The 16,942-nt window shown below is 44.8% G+C and overlaps 1 protein-coding gene across 1 annotated transcript; it reads right to left on the minus strand.

Annotated features, from left to right (window-relative positions):
• Window positions 1-1,912: 1,912 nt before the first annotated feature.
• NEU4 (neuraminidase 4) lies at window positions 1,913-12,362 on the minus strand. The gene is made up of 4 exons (XM_038749595.1): window positions 12,203-12,362; window positions 9,346-9,551; window positions 4,598-4,853; window positions 1,913-3,195 (listed from the first exon to the last, which is right to left on the minus strand). Exons 2-4 carry the CDS (start codon window positions 9,544-9,546, stop codon window positions 2,138-2,140), a joined length of 1,515 nt encoding a protein of 504 aa, XP_038605523.1. The 5' UTR covers window positions 9,547-9,551; window positions 12,203-12,362; the 3' UTR covers window positions 1,913-2,137.
• Between the last annotated feature and the right edge of the window lie 4,580 nt (window positions 12,363-16,942).

Genomic DNA, 16,942 nt, shown 5'->3' on the forward strand with positions numbered 1-16,942 from the left:
TAACACATTAGAAAGTCACAAAGCATCTAAGGAATGTGTTTTTCTTTCATCAGTATTAACTTTAGGCTTACGTGAGAGGCAGGAGTGATTGTGGTCTTGTGCTTATAGAAAGGATCCAGGTTTTCCCAGCCTCCATTTTCAACTTCCAGTGTCAAGAGAGAGGAGCAGGAAGTAAGCAATGCAAGGAGAAGAGGAATATCAGGCAGGCTGGGGTAACTTTCCCTCTGAAGGGACCTGCCCACTCAGTCAATCAGTCAATCATATTTTTTGAGTGCTTACTGTGTGCAGACCACTGTACTATGAGCTTGGGAGAGTACAGAATAACATTATAACAGACACATTCCCTGTCCACAGCGAGCTTCAGTCTAGAGAGGGAGACAGACATTAAAATAAATAAATAAATTATAGATAAGTGCATAAGTGCTCTGGGGCTGGGAGGGAGGATGAATAAAGGGAACAAATCAAGATGACACAGAAAGGAGTTGAAGACAAGGAAAAAGAAGGCTTAGTCAGGGAAGGCCTCTTGGAGGAGATGTGCCTTCAATAAGGCTTTGAAGGTGAGGAGAGTAATTGTCTGTCAGATAGGAGGAGGGCCAGAGGCAGGATGTGGGCAAGAGGTCGGCGGTGAGATAGACAAATCATGGTACAATGTGAAGGTTAGCATTAGAGGAGCCAGATGAGTTGTCTGCATTGTAATAGGGGAGTAGCAAGGTGAGATAGGAGGGGGCAATGTGATTGAGTGCTTTAAAGCCAATTAGTGAAGAATGTCTGTTTGTTGCAGAGGTGGATGGGAAACCACTGGAGGTTCTTGAGGAGTGGGGAAACATGTCCTGAACATTTTTGTAGAAAAATAATCCAGGCAGCAGAGTGAAGTATGGACTGGAGTGGGGAAGAGACAGGAGGCTGGGAGGAAATCAAAGAGGATGATACAGTAATCGAGGTAGGATAGGATTAACGTGGTAGCAGTTTGGATGAAGAAGAAAGGAAGAATTTTAGTGATGTGAAGGTCAAACCGACAGGATTTATTGATAGATTGAATATATGGATTGAATGAGAAAGAGTCAAGAAAAACGTCAAAGTCATGGGATTTTGAGACAGGAAGGATGGTGGCACCATTTACAGTGATGGGAAAGTCAGAGAGAGAACAGGGTTTGTGTGGGAAGATAAGAAGTTCTGTTTTAGACATGTTAAGTTTGAGCTGATGGTAGGACATACAGATAGAGAAGTCTTGAAGGCAGGAGGATATGTGAGACTTCAGAGAGAGAGAGAGAGAGAGAGAGAGAGAGAGAGAGAGAAATCAGGGCTGGAGATGTAGATTTGGGAAAATCTGTGTAGAGGTATAGTTGAAGCCATGGGAGTGGATGAGTTCTCCAAGGGAGTGGGTGTAGATGGAAAATAGAAGGGGACCCAGAACTGAACCTTGAAGGACCCCCACAGTTAGGGAGTGGGAGGCAGAGGAGGAGGACTGAGAATGAGTGGCCAGAGACAAAGGAAGATAACCAAGAGAAGACAGTGTCAATAAAGCCAAGGATGGATAATGTTTCCAAGAGAAGGGGATGGTCAACAGTTTCAAAGACAACTGAGAGGTTGCGGAGGATTAGGATGAATTAGTGGCCATTGGATCCGGCAAGAAGAAGATCATTCGTGACCTTTGAGAGGGTGGTATCTGTAGAGTGAAGGGGATGGAAGCCAGATTGGAGGAGGTCAAGGAGAGAATTGGAGGAGAGGAACTGGAGACAGCGGGTTTAGATAACTCACTCAAGGAGTTTGGAGAGGAATGGTAGGAGGGAGATGGGGCAATACTCCTACAGCCACTGCAAAGAACCTACTAGTGGCTTCCCTCCCCAGGTCCAAAAGCCAGCTCTGCCTTCAATGTGGCCTCTCAAGGTCATCATCATCATCGATACCCTTATCCATGACTGTTTATTGTGTAGACACAGTAGGGTGAATGGAAATGGGGTCTGGAGAACATTGGAAATCTTCCACAACTCCCTTGGTCATATTCATTCATGAACACCGGTGAAAGGGGAAGTCAGGATTCCTTCAAGACCCAAGTCTGTACTTGCACTTAGAGTAATTTCTATTCTCTGAATCTTTCGCAACAAGACTCAGGGTCTCATCTGATGAGTTGAAAGATTCAGGAGGTCGTACAAGTCCTAGATCGCCCCTTGCTACCCTCTCGGTCTCTCCAGATCAGAGATCTGGGCACCACAGGTATGTTCTCCATGACTTCATGGAGTGTGAATATGCTGAAGGAGATTTGTTCGTAGGAGGACTTGGTCCCATTTTCATAGAGACAGGCAAAGGCAACAGCTGGGACCCCTGAAAATGGTGGCCCAATGTAGGCCAGATCAGAGTAACCACTGGGGCCTTCGTAAATTATCCAGGGCTCAGTCCAGCTGTTGGCATCTCTCGGAAAGGTGCTGAGATAAACCCCCATATTGACTCGAGACCTAGCACTGGTCGGGTGGGAATACAGCATCCAGGTAGGGGTCTGAAACGAAGTCTCCGGTTTGGAAATGGATTCTGGGCCAGGCAGTCTTGGCTCTTTAGCAAGGGAAAACCGTTGGGAAGATTCAAGATCACCATGCTCACAGCTCCTGGAAAGAGAAGGGTTTTCAGAGTTCTTTGTATGAGGGGACTCCAGTGGCTTGCAGGTCCCAGAGGTGGAGGTAACATTTTCAATCCCCTCTCTAGGAGGATTGCTTCTCAAAAGCTCTCTTAGAAGTGGGAGTTTTCTCTGCCTGACAGATGGGAATTCCTGGGGAGGGAGGCCGGCAGGGGTGCAGGCCAGAGGAGCTGGGAACCCAACGATGCTACCATGGCAGCCTCGCGGGGGCTCGACTAACTTACGGACCAGCTGCCCCGGGTGAAAGGCAGCTCCGTCGTCGGTGCTGAGAGCCTGGACTCGGTACCCCAGAGGGCTCCTGGCATTGCAATAAAGGACGTTGCTGCCATCTTCCTCGTTCACAGACACCAACTGACACTCCCCAGTTTGCAGGTTCGGGACGAATTCTCCGAAGCGCCAGTTGTGGCCGTTGTCGTCACTGAAAAAGGTAAAGGAGTGAGGGGTGGTCCTGCAGAGGGTTCCGAAGCATTCTGTACAGTCGATGTGGTAGGTGTAGGCTGGCACCAGCAGGCGTCCTGATTTCAGCTGAATTCCGTGTCCGGGGCCTAGGGCAAAGGTGGCCCAGTCTGCATGGAGAAGAAGAGACTACTGTAATAATAATTGTGCTATTTGTTAAGTGCTTACTAGGTGCTGGACACTGTACTAAGCGGTGGGGTGAATACAAGCAAATCGGGTTGGATGCAGTCCCTGCCCATATGAGGTATGGTCTTAATCCCCCTTTTACAGATGAGTAAACTGAGGCACAAAGAAGTGAAGTGACTTGCCTGAGGCCACGCGACAGTCAAGTGATAGAACTGGGACTAGAACCCATAACCTTCTGACTCCTAAGCCCATGCTCTGTCCATTAGGCCTTCCCATCTTTTAAATAATAATAATAATAATGGCATTTGTTAAGTGCTTACTATGTGCAAAGCACCGTTCTAAGCGCTGTGAAGGTTACAAGGTGATCACGTTGTCCCACGGGGGGCTCACAGTCTTAATCCCCATTTTACAGTTGAGGTAACTGAGGCCCAGAGAAGTTAAGTGACTTGCCCAAAGTAACACAGCTGACAATTGGTGGAGCCGGGGTTTGAACCCATGACCTCTGACTCCAAAGCCCGTGCTGTTTCCATTGAGCCATGCTGCTTTGTCTGTTTCTTCATCTATAAAATGGGGATCAAATACCTGTTCTCTCTGGCCCTTAGAATGTGAGCCCTGTGTGAAAAAGAAATTGCAGACCTGATTATCTTGTATCTACCCCAGTGCTTACTACAGTGCTTGCCACATTGTAAGCACTTAACAAAGACTATTATTACTAGTGCTATTATTATTATTATTGTTATCATTATTATTAAAGAGATCTCCCCCTCTAGACTGTAAGGTCATTATCGGCAGGGAACGTGTCTGCTAATTCTGTTGCATTGTACTCTCCCAAGTTCTTAGTACAGTGCTCTGCACATAGTAAGCACTCAATAAACACGATTGAATAATTGATTTGATTGCCCTTCCCCAACCACCAGAAAATAGCTATTCAGAGCCTCCCAGCTTGGTCTCTAGAACTAATAAAAATGGAGGAATCTCGCACACACTCCTCTCTTCTCCATTCTCATAGCCAGGCTTGGACACCCAAGTGGAGCAGCAGCCTAGTCTAATGGATAGCGCATGGGAATGAATGAAGTCAGAAGGACCTGGGTTCCAATCCCAGCTCCACCATTTGTCTGCTGTGTGACCCTGAGCAAGTTATTTAACTTCTCTATGCCTCAGTTACCTCATCCGTCAAACAAGGATTAAGACCATGAGCCCTGTGTGGGACAGAGACTATGTCCAACCTGTTTAACTTGTATCTACCCCAGCACTTAGTGCAGTGCCTGGCACATTGTAAGCCCTTAACAAATACTATTTTTTTAAAAGCGATCAGTTCTGGAAATTTTGATGAAGAAAAGAACTGTGTTCTGAACTCCTAGTTCACTTGTGAGTGAGCTTTTCTACCTTTGACTGCGCTTCCGATGACTTCTTGGGTGAGGTCAGTGACGCTGCTCCAGTTGTGACCCTCGTCAGAGCTATATACGTAGCAGAGGCGGGCCGCATTTTGGCCCGTGATGATCTGAAAAGCTTCCGGGGTGCGGCCGAGAACGGCAATGAAGAAGAGGAAAACAGTGCCTGTGAATTCGTCGTAGACAGGACAGGGGTTCATGGACCGATGCTGGTCTAGAGTTGCAGTCTCTAGCGCTCTCATGTCTTCCCACTGATGAGGAGAGAAGAGGACAGGAAGAAATCAAGATTCTCCTCCCCTCAGCCCCTTCCCTCTCTGACTTTTCAGCCTACTAAAGTCCTCCCTAATAATAATAATAATGTTGGTATTTGTTAAGCGCTTACTATGTGCAAAGCACTGTTCTAAGAGCTGGGGTAGATACAAGGTAATCAGGTTGTCCCACGTGGGGCTCACAGTCTTCATCCCCATTTTACAGATAAGGGAACTGAGGCCCAGAGAAGTTAAGTGACCTGCCCAAAGTCACACAGCTGACAAGTGGTGGAGCCGGGATTTGAACCCACGACCTCTGACTCCAAAGCCTGGGCTCTTTCCACTGAGCCATGGTGCTTCTCTATCATAGAAGATCTATCATTAGACTATCATGCTGCTTCTCCCTATCTTCCTCTGGCCAAATCTGCATGGAGAAAGGCAGTCCTTTTGAGGGGACTTTTCAAGAGGACAATTCCTCTTAAGATTTAATTTTAATGAAATATAATAATAATAATAATTGTGGTAGTTGTTAAATGCTTACTATGTGCCAGGGACTGTTCTAAGCCCTGAGGTAGACACAAGATAATCGGGTTGGACACAGTCCCTGTCCCACATAGGACTCACATTCTTAATTCCCATTAATTCACAGAGAAGTTAAGTGACTTGCCCATGGTCACACAGCAGACGAATGGGGGAGCAGGGATTAGAACCCATGTCCTTCTGACTCCCACATCCATGCTCTATCCTCTAGGCGATGCTGCTTTTCATGTGGTGTTTGTTAAGTGCTTACTATGTGCCAGGCATTGTATTGAGCCCTGGAGTAGATACAAGATAATCAAGTCAGATAATCCCTGTCCCAGATGGAGCTCACAGTCTGAGGAGAAGGGAAAACAGGTATTTTGTTTTGGTTTGGTTTTTTATGGTATTTTATAAGGGCTTACTACGTGTCAGGCACTGTACTAAGCACTGGGGTAATTAAAATTGAATCGAGTTGGACACAGTCCATGTCCCATATGGGGCCCTCAGTCTTATTCCCTCAGTTACAAAAAAGCAAAGCGACTTGCCCAAGGTTCTCCGACTCCCAGGGTTGTGCTCTTTTCACTAGACCATACTGCTTCACTGGTTTAAATCTGAACAGACCAAGCAGCGTGGCTCAGTGGAAAGAGCCCGGGCTTTGGAGTCAGAGGTCGTGGGTTCGAATCCCGGCTCCGCCACATGTCTGCTGTGTGACCTTGGGCAAGTCATTAACTTATCGGAGCCTCAGTTCCCTCATCTGTAAAATGGGGATGATGACTGTGAGCCCCACGCGGGACAACCTGATCACCTCGTATCCCCCCCAGCGCTTAGAACAGTGCTTTGCACATAGTAAGAGCTTAACAAATGGCATTATTATTATTAAATCTAACTCTCGGGGCCAAACTAGCATTTACAAGAATAGCATGTAGACAGGGGAAATGGCTTTCAATCCCTGTGACGCTCAACCAAGAGTCCACAAGGGAGCCCCAGTGGGAGCCCATCTTCCTGATTGACAGGTAGCATTTGGCACTTTTCCTGCCCCAACTATCCCCTCCCCATCCCCACTGCCACCCTGGAGCCTCGGGGCCATCTCAGAGTCGGGCAGCCTGGCAGCAGAGTGAGGAGAGCAGCACTGAACCCACAGGACTCTCAGACACGGCTTGGCAATCAGACACACTCCTAAGCCAATCAGGAGACGAGCAAAGAAGAAAGCAAACAACAGAGACAATAATCCATGACTAAAACCAACAGTCTTGAGCCAGTCCTAAAACATGCCCCTCAAATCTTCTGTTTGCCAGTCCTCTTTAGGTTTGAAGAAAAAAAGAATTGGATATATTTGTAACATTAAGAAACATGACAGTTCAGGATTTTTTTTTAAGAGGCTAGATTTTTCTCCCAAGCAAACATAGCCTTTTAGTCTTCTTACTCTAATTCCCTATGCTTGTTACCCATGTACTTCATTCTTTGATCTCACCTTGGACCCAACTTCAGGGTCCCTTCTTATCATATCCTCATCTCCCCAACGTGAAAACATTATTAATAGCACATCTCCCTCAAGAGGCCTTCCCTGACTGCGTCCTCATTTCCTCTTCTTCCACTCCCTTCTGTATCATCATCATCATCATCATCATCATCATCATCATCATCAATCGTATTTATTGAGCGCTTACTATGGGCAGAGCACTGTACTAAGCACTTGGGAAGTACAAATTGGCAACATATAGAGACAGTCCCTACCAAACAGTGGGCTCACAGTCTAAAAGGGGGAGACAGAGAACAAAACCAAACATACTAACAAAATAAAATAAATAGAATAGATATGTACAAGTAAAATAAATAAATAAATAAATAGAGTAATAAATATGTACAAACATATATACATATATACAGGTGCTGTGGGGAAGGGAAGGAGGTAAGAAGGGGGGGGATGGAGAGGGGGACGAGGGGGAGAGGAAGGAAGGGGCTCAGTCTGGGAGGAAGGAGCTCAGTCTGGGATCACCCTGGAACTGGGTTTGCACCCTTTATTCACCCATCTCTCAGCCCCATAGCATTTGTGTACAGATGCATAATTTATTTATATCAATATCCATCTCCCCCTCTAGACTGTAAGCTTGGTATGGTCAGGAAATGTGTCTACCAACTCTGTTATAATCTACTCTCCCAAGAACTTAGTTCGGTGCTCTGCACATAATAAGAATTCAATAAAGATGACATTAATTGATTGATTGAATGATTAGGGGTGACATCCACTACTCTATGTCAGAACTGTGTACCAAAGGCAGTATGTCAGGATCGGATCCTGAGCTTCCAGGAGATTGACTGTGAGAAGGGAAAGGCAGGGAGTCACAAGCAAAGGGAACATCAGATGTTTCTCTTGATATGTCCAGGAAGACTGGAAAAATCTTTCCTCCACAAAATCTTTCCTTCACAAAATCTTTCCTCCTAGGACTGCATAGAGAAGCAGTAGGGCCTAGTGGCAAGAGCACGGACTTGGGAGTCAGAGGACATGGGTTCTAATCTAGGCTCTGCCACTTGTCTGCTGTGTGACCTTGGGCAAGTCACTTACCTTCTCTTTGCCTCAGTTACCTCATCTGTAAAATAGGGATTAAGACTATGTGGCCCTTATAGGACAGTTACTGTGTCCAACCTGATTTCTTGTATGTAACCCAGCACCCAGACCAGTGCTTGGCACATAATAAGTGCTTAACAAATACCATAATTTTTAGTAATTATAATTATTGTTATCATTACATTTCCATGATCCAAGGGCATGTCTCTTTAAAAAGAAAAATGCACATGTGTGTAGTCGTGGATTTTCTTCCCTCTCTTCCTGTATGGATTCAATATTTTTTATGGCATTTGTTAAGTGCTTACTATGTGCAAGGCATTGTAGTAAGTGCTGATGCAAACACAAGTTAATCAGGTTAGTCCATGCCCCACCTGTGGTTCACAGTCTTAATCCCCATTTTACAAATGAAGGAACTGAGGTACAGAGAAGTTAAGTGACTTGCCCAAGTTCAGACAGCAGACAAGTAGAGGAGCCATGTTGTCCCAGGGAGTTTGGGGATCCTATTTTGCAGAATAAAATTTAGGCATGGGCCATTTCTGATGCCTTGCTGTTCCACACAACAACATTCAGCCAAATTCTGTAGTGTCCGGAGCTACTTCCTCGTTATCCTGATAGCTTAAAAATGTTCCAAAAGTTTGTGATTTTAGTCCCAGGTAGTAGTTTTCTCTGTGGTGTTTTTGTGGCTCCCAAAAATGTGGATTTTTTTTTCTTCATGGCACCTGTTAAGCACTTCCATGTGGCAAGCACTGTACTAATCACAGGGGCATGAACTGATAAGGTTAGACACAGTCCACATCCTGCAAGGGACTCACAGGAGTAGCTATCTCTCCTAATAGCATGGGGGACAAATTGCAGCCACAGATCCAGTAATATTGAAAAAAATCTACCTGGAATGGAACAATCCAGTGAGTTGTCAGGGAAACAGGTACCACTGGCACATAACATGGTAACACAAGGACTGTGACTCTCCTCTTTAACGAATTGTGTAGATAGGTTCAATGTGGTTCATTCCAGCTTCCTCTAAAGAACAATCCTAAGAGCACCATTCTTCTGAATCCAGCAGCTATTACTTGAATCTGTACAGGATTCCATAGAACCCAATTTTTTCCTACTTCAGTTGAAAAGATGTCTATTCTACCAAAGCCTTAGCAGGCGGAGAGGGTTGTGGCAGAATAGACATCTTGTGTGATGTTTCTGCAAAACAAACGAACACCCAGTTCTTCCATAACCCATATGCTCATCTATTATTATTATTTCTGCACGTGTTAGTGCTAGCTCGGGAGTTCTTGGACTGAGGGGTCTGGATACCTACTTGAATTTACCCAGGAATTCAATATTTAGCCTCAGTACTGTCCTCCAAAAATTGAATGGGACAACCTGCCCTTCCTGTTACCTGGCTGTATCACTCACCTCTACATAGTTCCGATAAAATGTTCCCCTTCTCAGGACCAACAGGTTGGCATGAGCATCATTAGGACTCAGTCTCTCTTCAGCAAAAGCCAATAGTGTGGCACTCTGAGGGATGTACAGGAGTGCTGGTACTCTGTACGTCACTCCGCTGTGCTCCCGCTCGAAGAGCACTGTCCGCCCTGGGAAATACCGAGTGCTCATGGCCCCTGGGAGAGAGAAAATGTAAGAATAATAATAATTATATGATAATAATGATCTTTGCGAAGCACTTACAAGCAATCAAGCATTCAATTGTATTTATTGAGCACTTACTGTGTGCAGAACACTACTATACTAAGCACTTGGGAAAGTATAATACTTTTTGTTTTGTTTTGTTTTGTTGTCTGTCTCCCCCTTTTAGACTGTGAGCCCATTTTTGGGTAGGGACCATCTCTATATGTTGCTGACTTGTACTTCCCAAGCGCTTAGTACAGTGCTCTGCACACAATAAGTGCTCAATAAATACAACTGAATGAACGAATAATACAATACAGAGAGACAATCCCTGACCATAATGAGCTCACAATCTAGAGGGGGGGAGACAGACAACAATACAAGTAAGCAGGCATCAATATAAATAAATAAAATTACAGATATGCCCATAAGTGGAGGGGGGGACCAAAAGGAGTGAGTCAGGGTGACGCGGAAGGGAGTGGGAGATGAGGTAAAGTTGGGCTTAGTCTGGCAAGGCCTCTTGGAGGAGATACACCTTCAGTAAGGCTTTGAAGGGGGAGAAAGTAATTTTCTGGCAGATGTACTACTCCAATCTTTCTACCCTCCCAGGAATGGGATTGATTTCCGTAGCTGACCACAACCATTTTAAAGGCAAGAGTAGCACTGCCCTTACCCTCACTAATACTAAGACATTTCCCTAGAGACCCCACTGTTGATCCAACCATTTTAAATAGGCATCTTTTACCATTTCTTGACCATCAAAGTACTTAGTTTCTCTAAAGTGAAAAGATTCTGCAATAGGTTCGAAGTGCCTGGCCCACTCTCTTTCCCAGGAAGCTGGGAGTCACCCGTTCTTCTCCTTCATGAGCTGAATACTGAGCAATAGTTTCTTTGTGCTTGGCTCAGACGGCAGAATTACTGAACAGCTCCAAACATGTTGCCATTTTCTCTCCTTCTTTCCCAGTTGCCATGGAGATCCCCGTCATTAAGCATCCACCATGAAAACAGTCAAGCTAGTTAAAAGCCTTATCTGGTGAGGCTAGGATTGACATTCCCTGGGCTGCTATCGACCTACCTCATCAAGAGTTTTACTCTACTATCTTACGCTTCCTCCAAATATGAGCATCTGAATATGGGATTGAATTATCCAGTGATATTTGAGTAAGATGATGTAATACTTGTAACTTCATGCTCAGATGGGGAAATGTGCCGAGCTTCTGTACAATATTAGAGAGCTATGATACTTCTGGGCTTGGGCAGCCTCAAAGATGCCAAAAACTGTGGTCTTCAACAAATAATCTTTTATGTGAAACTCTTTTTCTAGAATTGTGTATTCCCAGAGCAGGTTTTCTGAAGGATCTTAAAGCAGTGTTGCCTAGAGCACGGGTGTAGGAAGGACCTAGGTTCTAATCCTGGCTCTGCCACTTTTCTGCTGTATGATCTTGAGCAAGCCACTTCACTTCTCCCTGCCTCAGTTCCCTCAAATGTAATATGTAAGACTGTGGGACAGGGAATGTGTCCAACCTGATTAGCTTTTATCTACCCCAGTCCTTAGTACAGTGGCACAGAGTATGCACTTAACAAATACTATAAAATAAAATTTAAAAACTTGAAGTTACATTGATTTCCTACTCATGACTTCTTCCTGGGTACAGAACAAATCAGTTCTTAAGTCATTATAATAGTTCTATTTTTTCATCCAGGAAAAAAAAAAACTTGCATCTGTCTGAATTTTAGTTTCAGCTACAGGTAAACTTTTTCTGATTCCCCTTACAAAGAGTTAGAAATCAAAGGGGGTGTCTGATTCTGAAGTTATTGTTAAAGTTAGAGATTTCTTGCTGCCACCTATTTAGACCTACTACTAGATTTACTTGCTCCTTCAGAATGTCCTTTTCATGCTCTCAAAGAGGGTTAGTTTGTTGGTTTTGTCGACCTTAAGAATTTCTTGAATTCCCTCCCTACCGAGAGTTTCATTTTTGGCACTGAAAAGTGAAAGATGTGATGAGTTTGGTTTAACGATAGACATTAAAAATCCCCCTGGAATTTTTCTGTGACTGCAGCATATAGATAAGAATAGACAATTAATCCATTAATCATGACCTGAGAGAATCCGTACCCTCCAAACATTGAGGGGAGGGGAGTGAGGGGAGGAAGGGGGATTTTATGCAAAGAGTTTTTAGGGGATTTGAAGGAAAGAAATCATGACTGCGACGCCTAGGTGTCCTGAAAAGCCCCTGGATGAACAATTTCATTTAATTTGATCTTCACACTGGATCGGCAGGAAACCCATCAAGGCTAGCTTAGTTTAAGATATTTCCCTGCAGCTTCATTCTCATTCACTCCTATTTCTGATTTAATACACCATCGTGCTCCCTGCAGGGGAAACTTTCATCTTGGAGGATGTGAAGGAAATTTTCTGACCCAACTGCAAGAGTTGCAAAACTAATTGGAAACTAGTGGTTCATTGGACCCATTCTCTAATAATGGAACCCAATTCCTGTCATTGTCTAAATAGGTTACCCCTGGCTGAAATTATTTTTAAAACGGATGGCTGACTTCTATCCCCCAAAAGATCCTTTGAACGGAGCGGACGGAAGGATTATTGCTAGATGATAAATGATGGGATTAAAAAGGAATAACTTACCTGGACTTCCGCTCAATTAGACGGGTTCTTGTTTATTCTTCAAGCCTGTCTTGATGCAGACATTTCTGCTCCTTTTCCGGGGTTCTCGTTGTGTTCGCTGAATGACTGAATGAATCTCCTTCTCTAACTATTTTAATGTGCTCTTTCTCCCTAAGTCTGTGGTGAGAATTCTGGTATCCCTCTGATTTGGTGTGTGTTCTCTCTCCCTCCCTCTCTCTTTTTCTCCCCTCTCCTTCCTCTCTTTCCCTCATATCTCCCACCCCCTCTCCCCCGTGTCGTTCCCTGCTTCCCTCACACAGCTCTAATAGGGGTCGATGGTCAGTGACCAGGAAATTTCCTTGAGTCAGCAACTGGAGGCTGAGCAAGTGACACCCAGACAGGGGCCCCATTGTTAAGGAGCAGTTCAGTGGACCTGTGAGCAGTAAGGTCTCACGTCACAGCAGGGACACACTACAGACCCAAGTGTCCACTCAGGGACGGAAAATGCCCGGGGGGGTCCCTGAGAGCCAAAATTCACCTTCTTCTCTCTTCCCAGGGCACTGGGCAGCCCCGTGCTTGAGAGTGTGAGGTGGTATTTATTTATTCATTCATTCATTGTCGTATTTATTGAGTCCTTACTGTGCTCAGAGCATCATCATCATCATCATCAATCGCATTTATTGAGCGCTTACTATGTGCAGAGCACTGTACTAAGCACTTGGGAAGTACAAATTGGTAACATATAGAGACAGTCCCTACCCAACAGTGGGCTCACAGTCTAAAAGGGGGAGACAGAGAACAAAACCAAACATACTAACAAAATAAAATAAATAGAATAGATATGTACAAATAAAATAAATAAATAAATAGAGTAATAAATATGTACAAACATATATACATATATACAGGTGCTGTGGGGAAGGGAACCATACACTTGCTTCCATAGCAGCAGTCACAGAAGCAAAGAGGAGACATGCTGTTGGAATGGCTACAGACGTCCTCTCTGAGGGTGGCGGGACAACTACAGTAGCTGTCTCCCTCCCTCAGTCCCACAGCACTCATGTTAGTATCCATAATTTATTTATTTACATTCATGCCTGTCTCCCCTACAGACTGTAAGCTCCTCTAGACTATCAGTTATATTGTACTTTCCTGAGCTCTTAGTAGAGTGCTCTGCGCATAGGAAGCCCTCAATAAATACCATCGATTGATAAAAGGATTGATTGATTGTTCATTTTCCCTTCCTTCAGGTGCAGGGAGCCACAGATCATAGCTTTCGAGAGATGGGAATTGGATTGTAAATATGCTCAATGCACTACATAAAACTCTGGAATTTACCAGGAGATAAACCGCACACCCCTACATAAACACACACATACACACACATTTTTAGACTGTAAGATCAAGTATAAGAAACACAACTTCTACTTTTAATTTCTTCTCCCAAATATCTGATCTAGTGCTCTATGCCCAGTAGGAACACAATAAATACTGAAAAGATGTTGCAGAGTAAAAAACATGACTCTCCAGTACCGTCTAATGGCATTTGTAAGTACTTACCATGTGCTAATTAGGTTGGACAAAGTTCATGTCCTACAAGGGGCTCAACAGTCTTAATCCCCATTTTACAGATGAGGTAACTAAGGCACAGAGAAGTTAAGTGACTTGCCTAAGGTCACACAGCAGATGAGTCAGAGCCAGAATTAGAAACCAGGTCCAGGCCTATGCTCTATCCACTAGGTCATGCTGTTTTTTTCTTGACTAGTAACTGCAGTGAAGTTAATTTCTAAACTAAAGGAATATACAATTCCTGATCTAGGAAACAACTTATGCCTCGGAGAGGTTGGAAATGTTTGGGGATGGAATGATACCTGCTGAGTTTATCTGCCACCACTGTCACACCATCAGAGGAGTCTTGTGTGTGGCAGATGCAAGGCAAGATTGGTTGCCTCACTCCGGCCATGAGAGCTGTCACCCTCAAGGACTTAGTTTTTGGCACGGAAAGCGGGAATTTGAGGGTGGGGCTTAAAATCCAAGGAGAGGCGGGACCAGGACCCAACTACTACCATGGATCCCAAGTAAAACTGCTCGGGCTTCTTCTGTACTTTAGGAGAGAATCAATCAATCAATCAATCAATTGTATTTATTGAGAGCTTACTGTGTGCAGAGCACTGTACTAAGCGCTTGGGAAGTACAAGTTGGCAACATATAGAGACAGTCCCTACCCAACAGTGGGCTCACAGTCTAAAAGGGGGAGACAGAGAACAAAACCAAACATACTAACAAAATAAAATAAATAGAATAGATATGTACAAGTAAAATAAATAAATAAATAAATAAATATTTATTATTAATAAGCTCCACCACATGTCTGCCATGTGATCTTAAAGAAGCAGTGTGGCTCAGTGGAATAGAGCAGGGGCTTTGCAGTCAGAGGTCATGGGTTCAAATCCCAGCTCCGCCAATTGTTGTCTGTGCGACTTTGGGCAAGTCACTTAGCTTCTCTGGGCCTCAGTTCCCTCATCTGTAAAATGGGGATTAAGACTGTAAGCCCCCCGTGGGACAACCTGATCACCTTGTAACCTCCCCAGCGCTTAGAACAGTGCTTTGCACATAGTAAGCGCTTAATAAATGCCATTATTATTATTATTATTTTGGACAAGTCACTTCACTTCTCTGGGCCTCAGCTCACCTGTAAAATGAGGATTAAGACCGTGAGCCCCATGTGGGACAGAGACTATGCCCAAGCAGCATGGCTCAGTGGAAAGTGCACGGGCTTCGGCGTCAGAGGTCATGGGTTCAAATCCCAGCTCTGCCACTTGTCAGCTGTGTGACTTTGGGCAAGTCACTTAACTTCTCTGTGCCTGTTACCTCATCTGTAAAATGGGGATGAAGACCGTGAGCCCCACGTGGACAACCCGATCAACTTGTAACCTCCCCAGCGCTTAGAACAGTGCTTTGCACATAGTAAGTGCTTAATAAATGCCATCATCTTGTCCAACCTGATCATCTTGGATCTACCCCTGCGCTTAGCACATAGCACTTAACAAGTCTTGTCTTATACCGTCGAGTCATTTCTAACCCATAGAGACACCACGGACACATCTCTCGCAGAACGCCCCGCTCTCCATCTGCAATCGTTCTGGTAGCGTAGCCGTAGAGTTTTCTTGGTACAAATACAGCAGTGGTTTACCATTGCCTCCTTCCGTGCAGTAAACTTGAGAATCCACCCTCGACTCTCTCCCATGCTGCCGCTGTTGCCCAGCATGGGCGAGTTTTGACTTGTAGCAGATTGCCTTTCGCTCGCTAGCCACTGCGCGAGTTAGGGATGGAATGGGTAGGCCTCCGCTTGACTCTCCCTCCCGTAGCCGAGCCTGCTAGAGTCCTGGAAACTGTCCGGGTGCGAGCCCGAGAGGTGGATTTATTTATATTCTTATATTTATTCTTATTATTCCCTGAAATCGAGGACTGGTTGCAGTGCCCACACAAATCAGTAGATGGCAAGCCGCACCTGTAAGAAGCAGAAAATTCGGCTTTTATGGAGCCTCTACTGCCTCGACTTCATCTCTAGAGCAGCACAGTGGTTCAGTGGAAAGAGTTTGGAGTCAGGGGTTTGGGGTTCAAATCCCACCAGCTCTGCCACTTGTCAGCTGGGTGGCTTTGGGCAAGTCACTTCACTTCTCTGGGCCTCGGTTACCTCATCTGTAAAATGGGGGTGAAGACTGTGAGCCCCACGTGGGACAACCTGATCACCCTGTAATCATCATCATCATCATCATCATCATAATAATAATAATGGCATTTACTAAGCGCTTACTATGTGCAAAGCACTGTACTAAGCGCTAGACTGTGAGCCCACTGTTGGGTCGGGACTGTCTCTATATGTTGCCAGCTTGTACTTCCCAAGCTCTTAGTACAGTGCTCTGCACACAGTAAGCGCTCAATAAATACGATTGATTGATTACAAGGTGATCAGGTTGTCCCATGGTGGGGGGGGGGGGGGGGGGGGGGGGGGGCTCACAGTCTTCATCCCCATTTTACAGATGCGGTAACTGAGGCCCAGAAAAGTGAAGTGACTTGCCCAAAGTCACCCAGCTGACAATTGGCGGAGCGGGGATTTGAACCCATGACCTCTGACTCCAAAGCCCAAGCTCCTTCCACTGCACCACGCTGCTTCTCTTGTAACCTTCCCAGCACTTAGAACGGTGCTTTGCACATAGTAGGCGCTTAATAAATGCCATCATTATTATTATTATAAAATCGCTAATAGACTGTAAACTCCTCAAGGGCAAAAGCAATGTCTTCTACTTATATTGCATGTTCCCAGGCACCTCGTTTGTTACTCCCCACATCAAAGGTGCTCAGTAAATAAAACAATAATGAAAATGATGATGATGGGGGTGATGGGTGGTGTGAAATTGTGCCAGCCCAAACTTGCAGTCACAGGACTCAAAGAACTAGTATTTACTGAGCACCAACTGTGTGCCAAGCACTGCCCTAAGCACTTGGGAGAGAACATATCTGTCATTTATTATATCTGTAATTTACTATATCGTAATTTATTTATTTACATTAATGACTGTCTTCCTCTCTAGACTGTAAACTCACTGTGGCAGGGAATGGGATTATTGTTGTATTGTACTCCCCCAGGCGCTTAGTACAGTGCTCTGCACACAGTCAGCGCCCTATAAATGTGATGGACTGACTGATAAACAAGAAAATTAGTTCACATGAACCCTGCTCTCAAGAAGTTTACAATCT

Source organism: Tachyglossus aculeatus, chromosome 7 (genome assembly GCF_015852505.1).
Source record: "Tachyglossus aculeatus isolate mTacAcu1 chromosome 7, mTacAcu1.pri, whole genome shotgun sequence".
Taxonomy (NCBI): domain Eukaryota; kingdom Metazoa; phylum Chordata; class Mammalia; order Monotremata; family Tachyglossidae; genus Tachyglossus; species Tachyglossus aculeatus.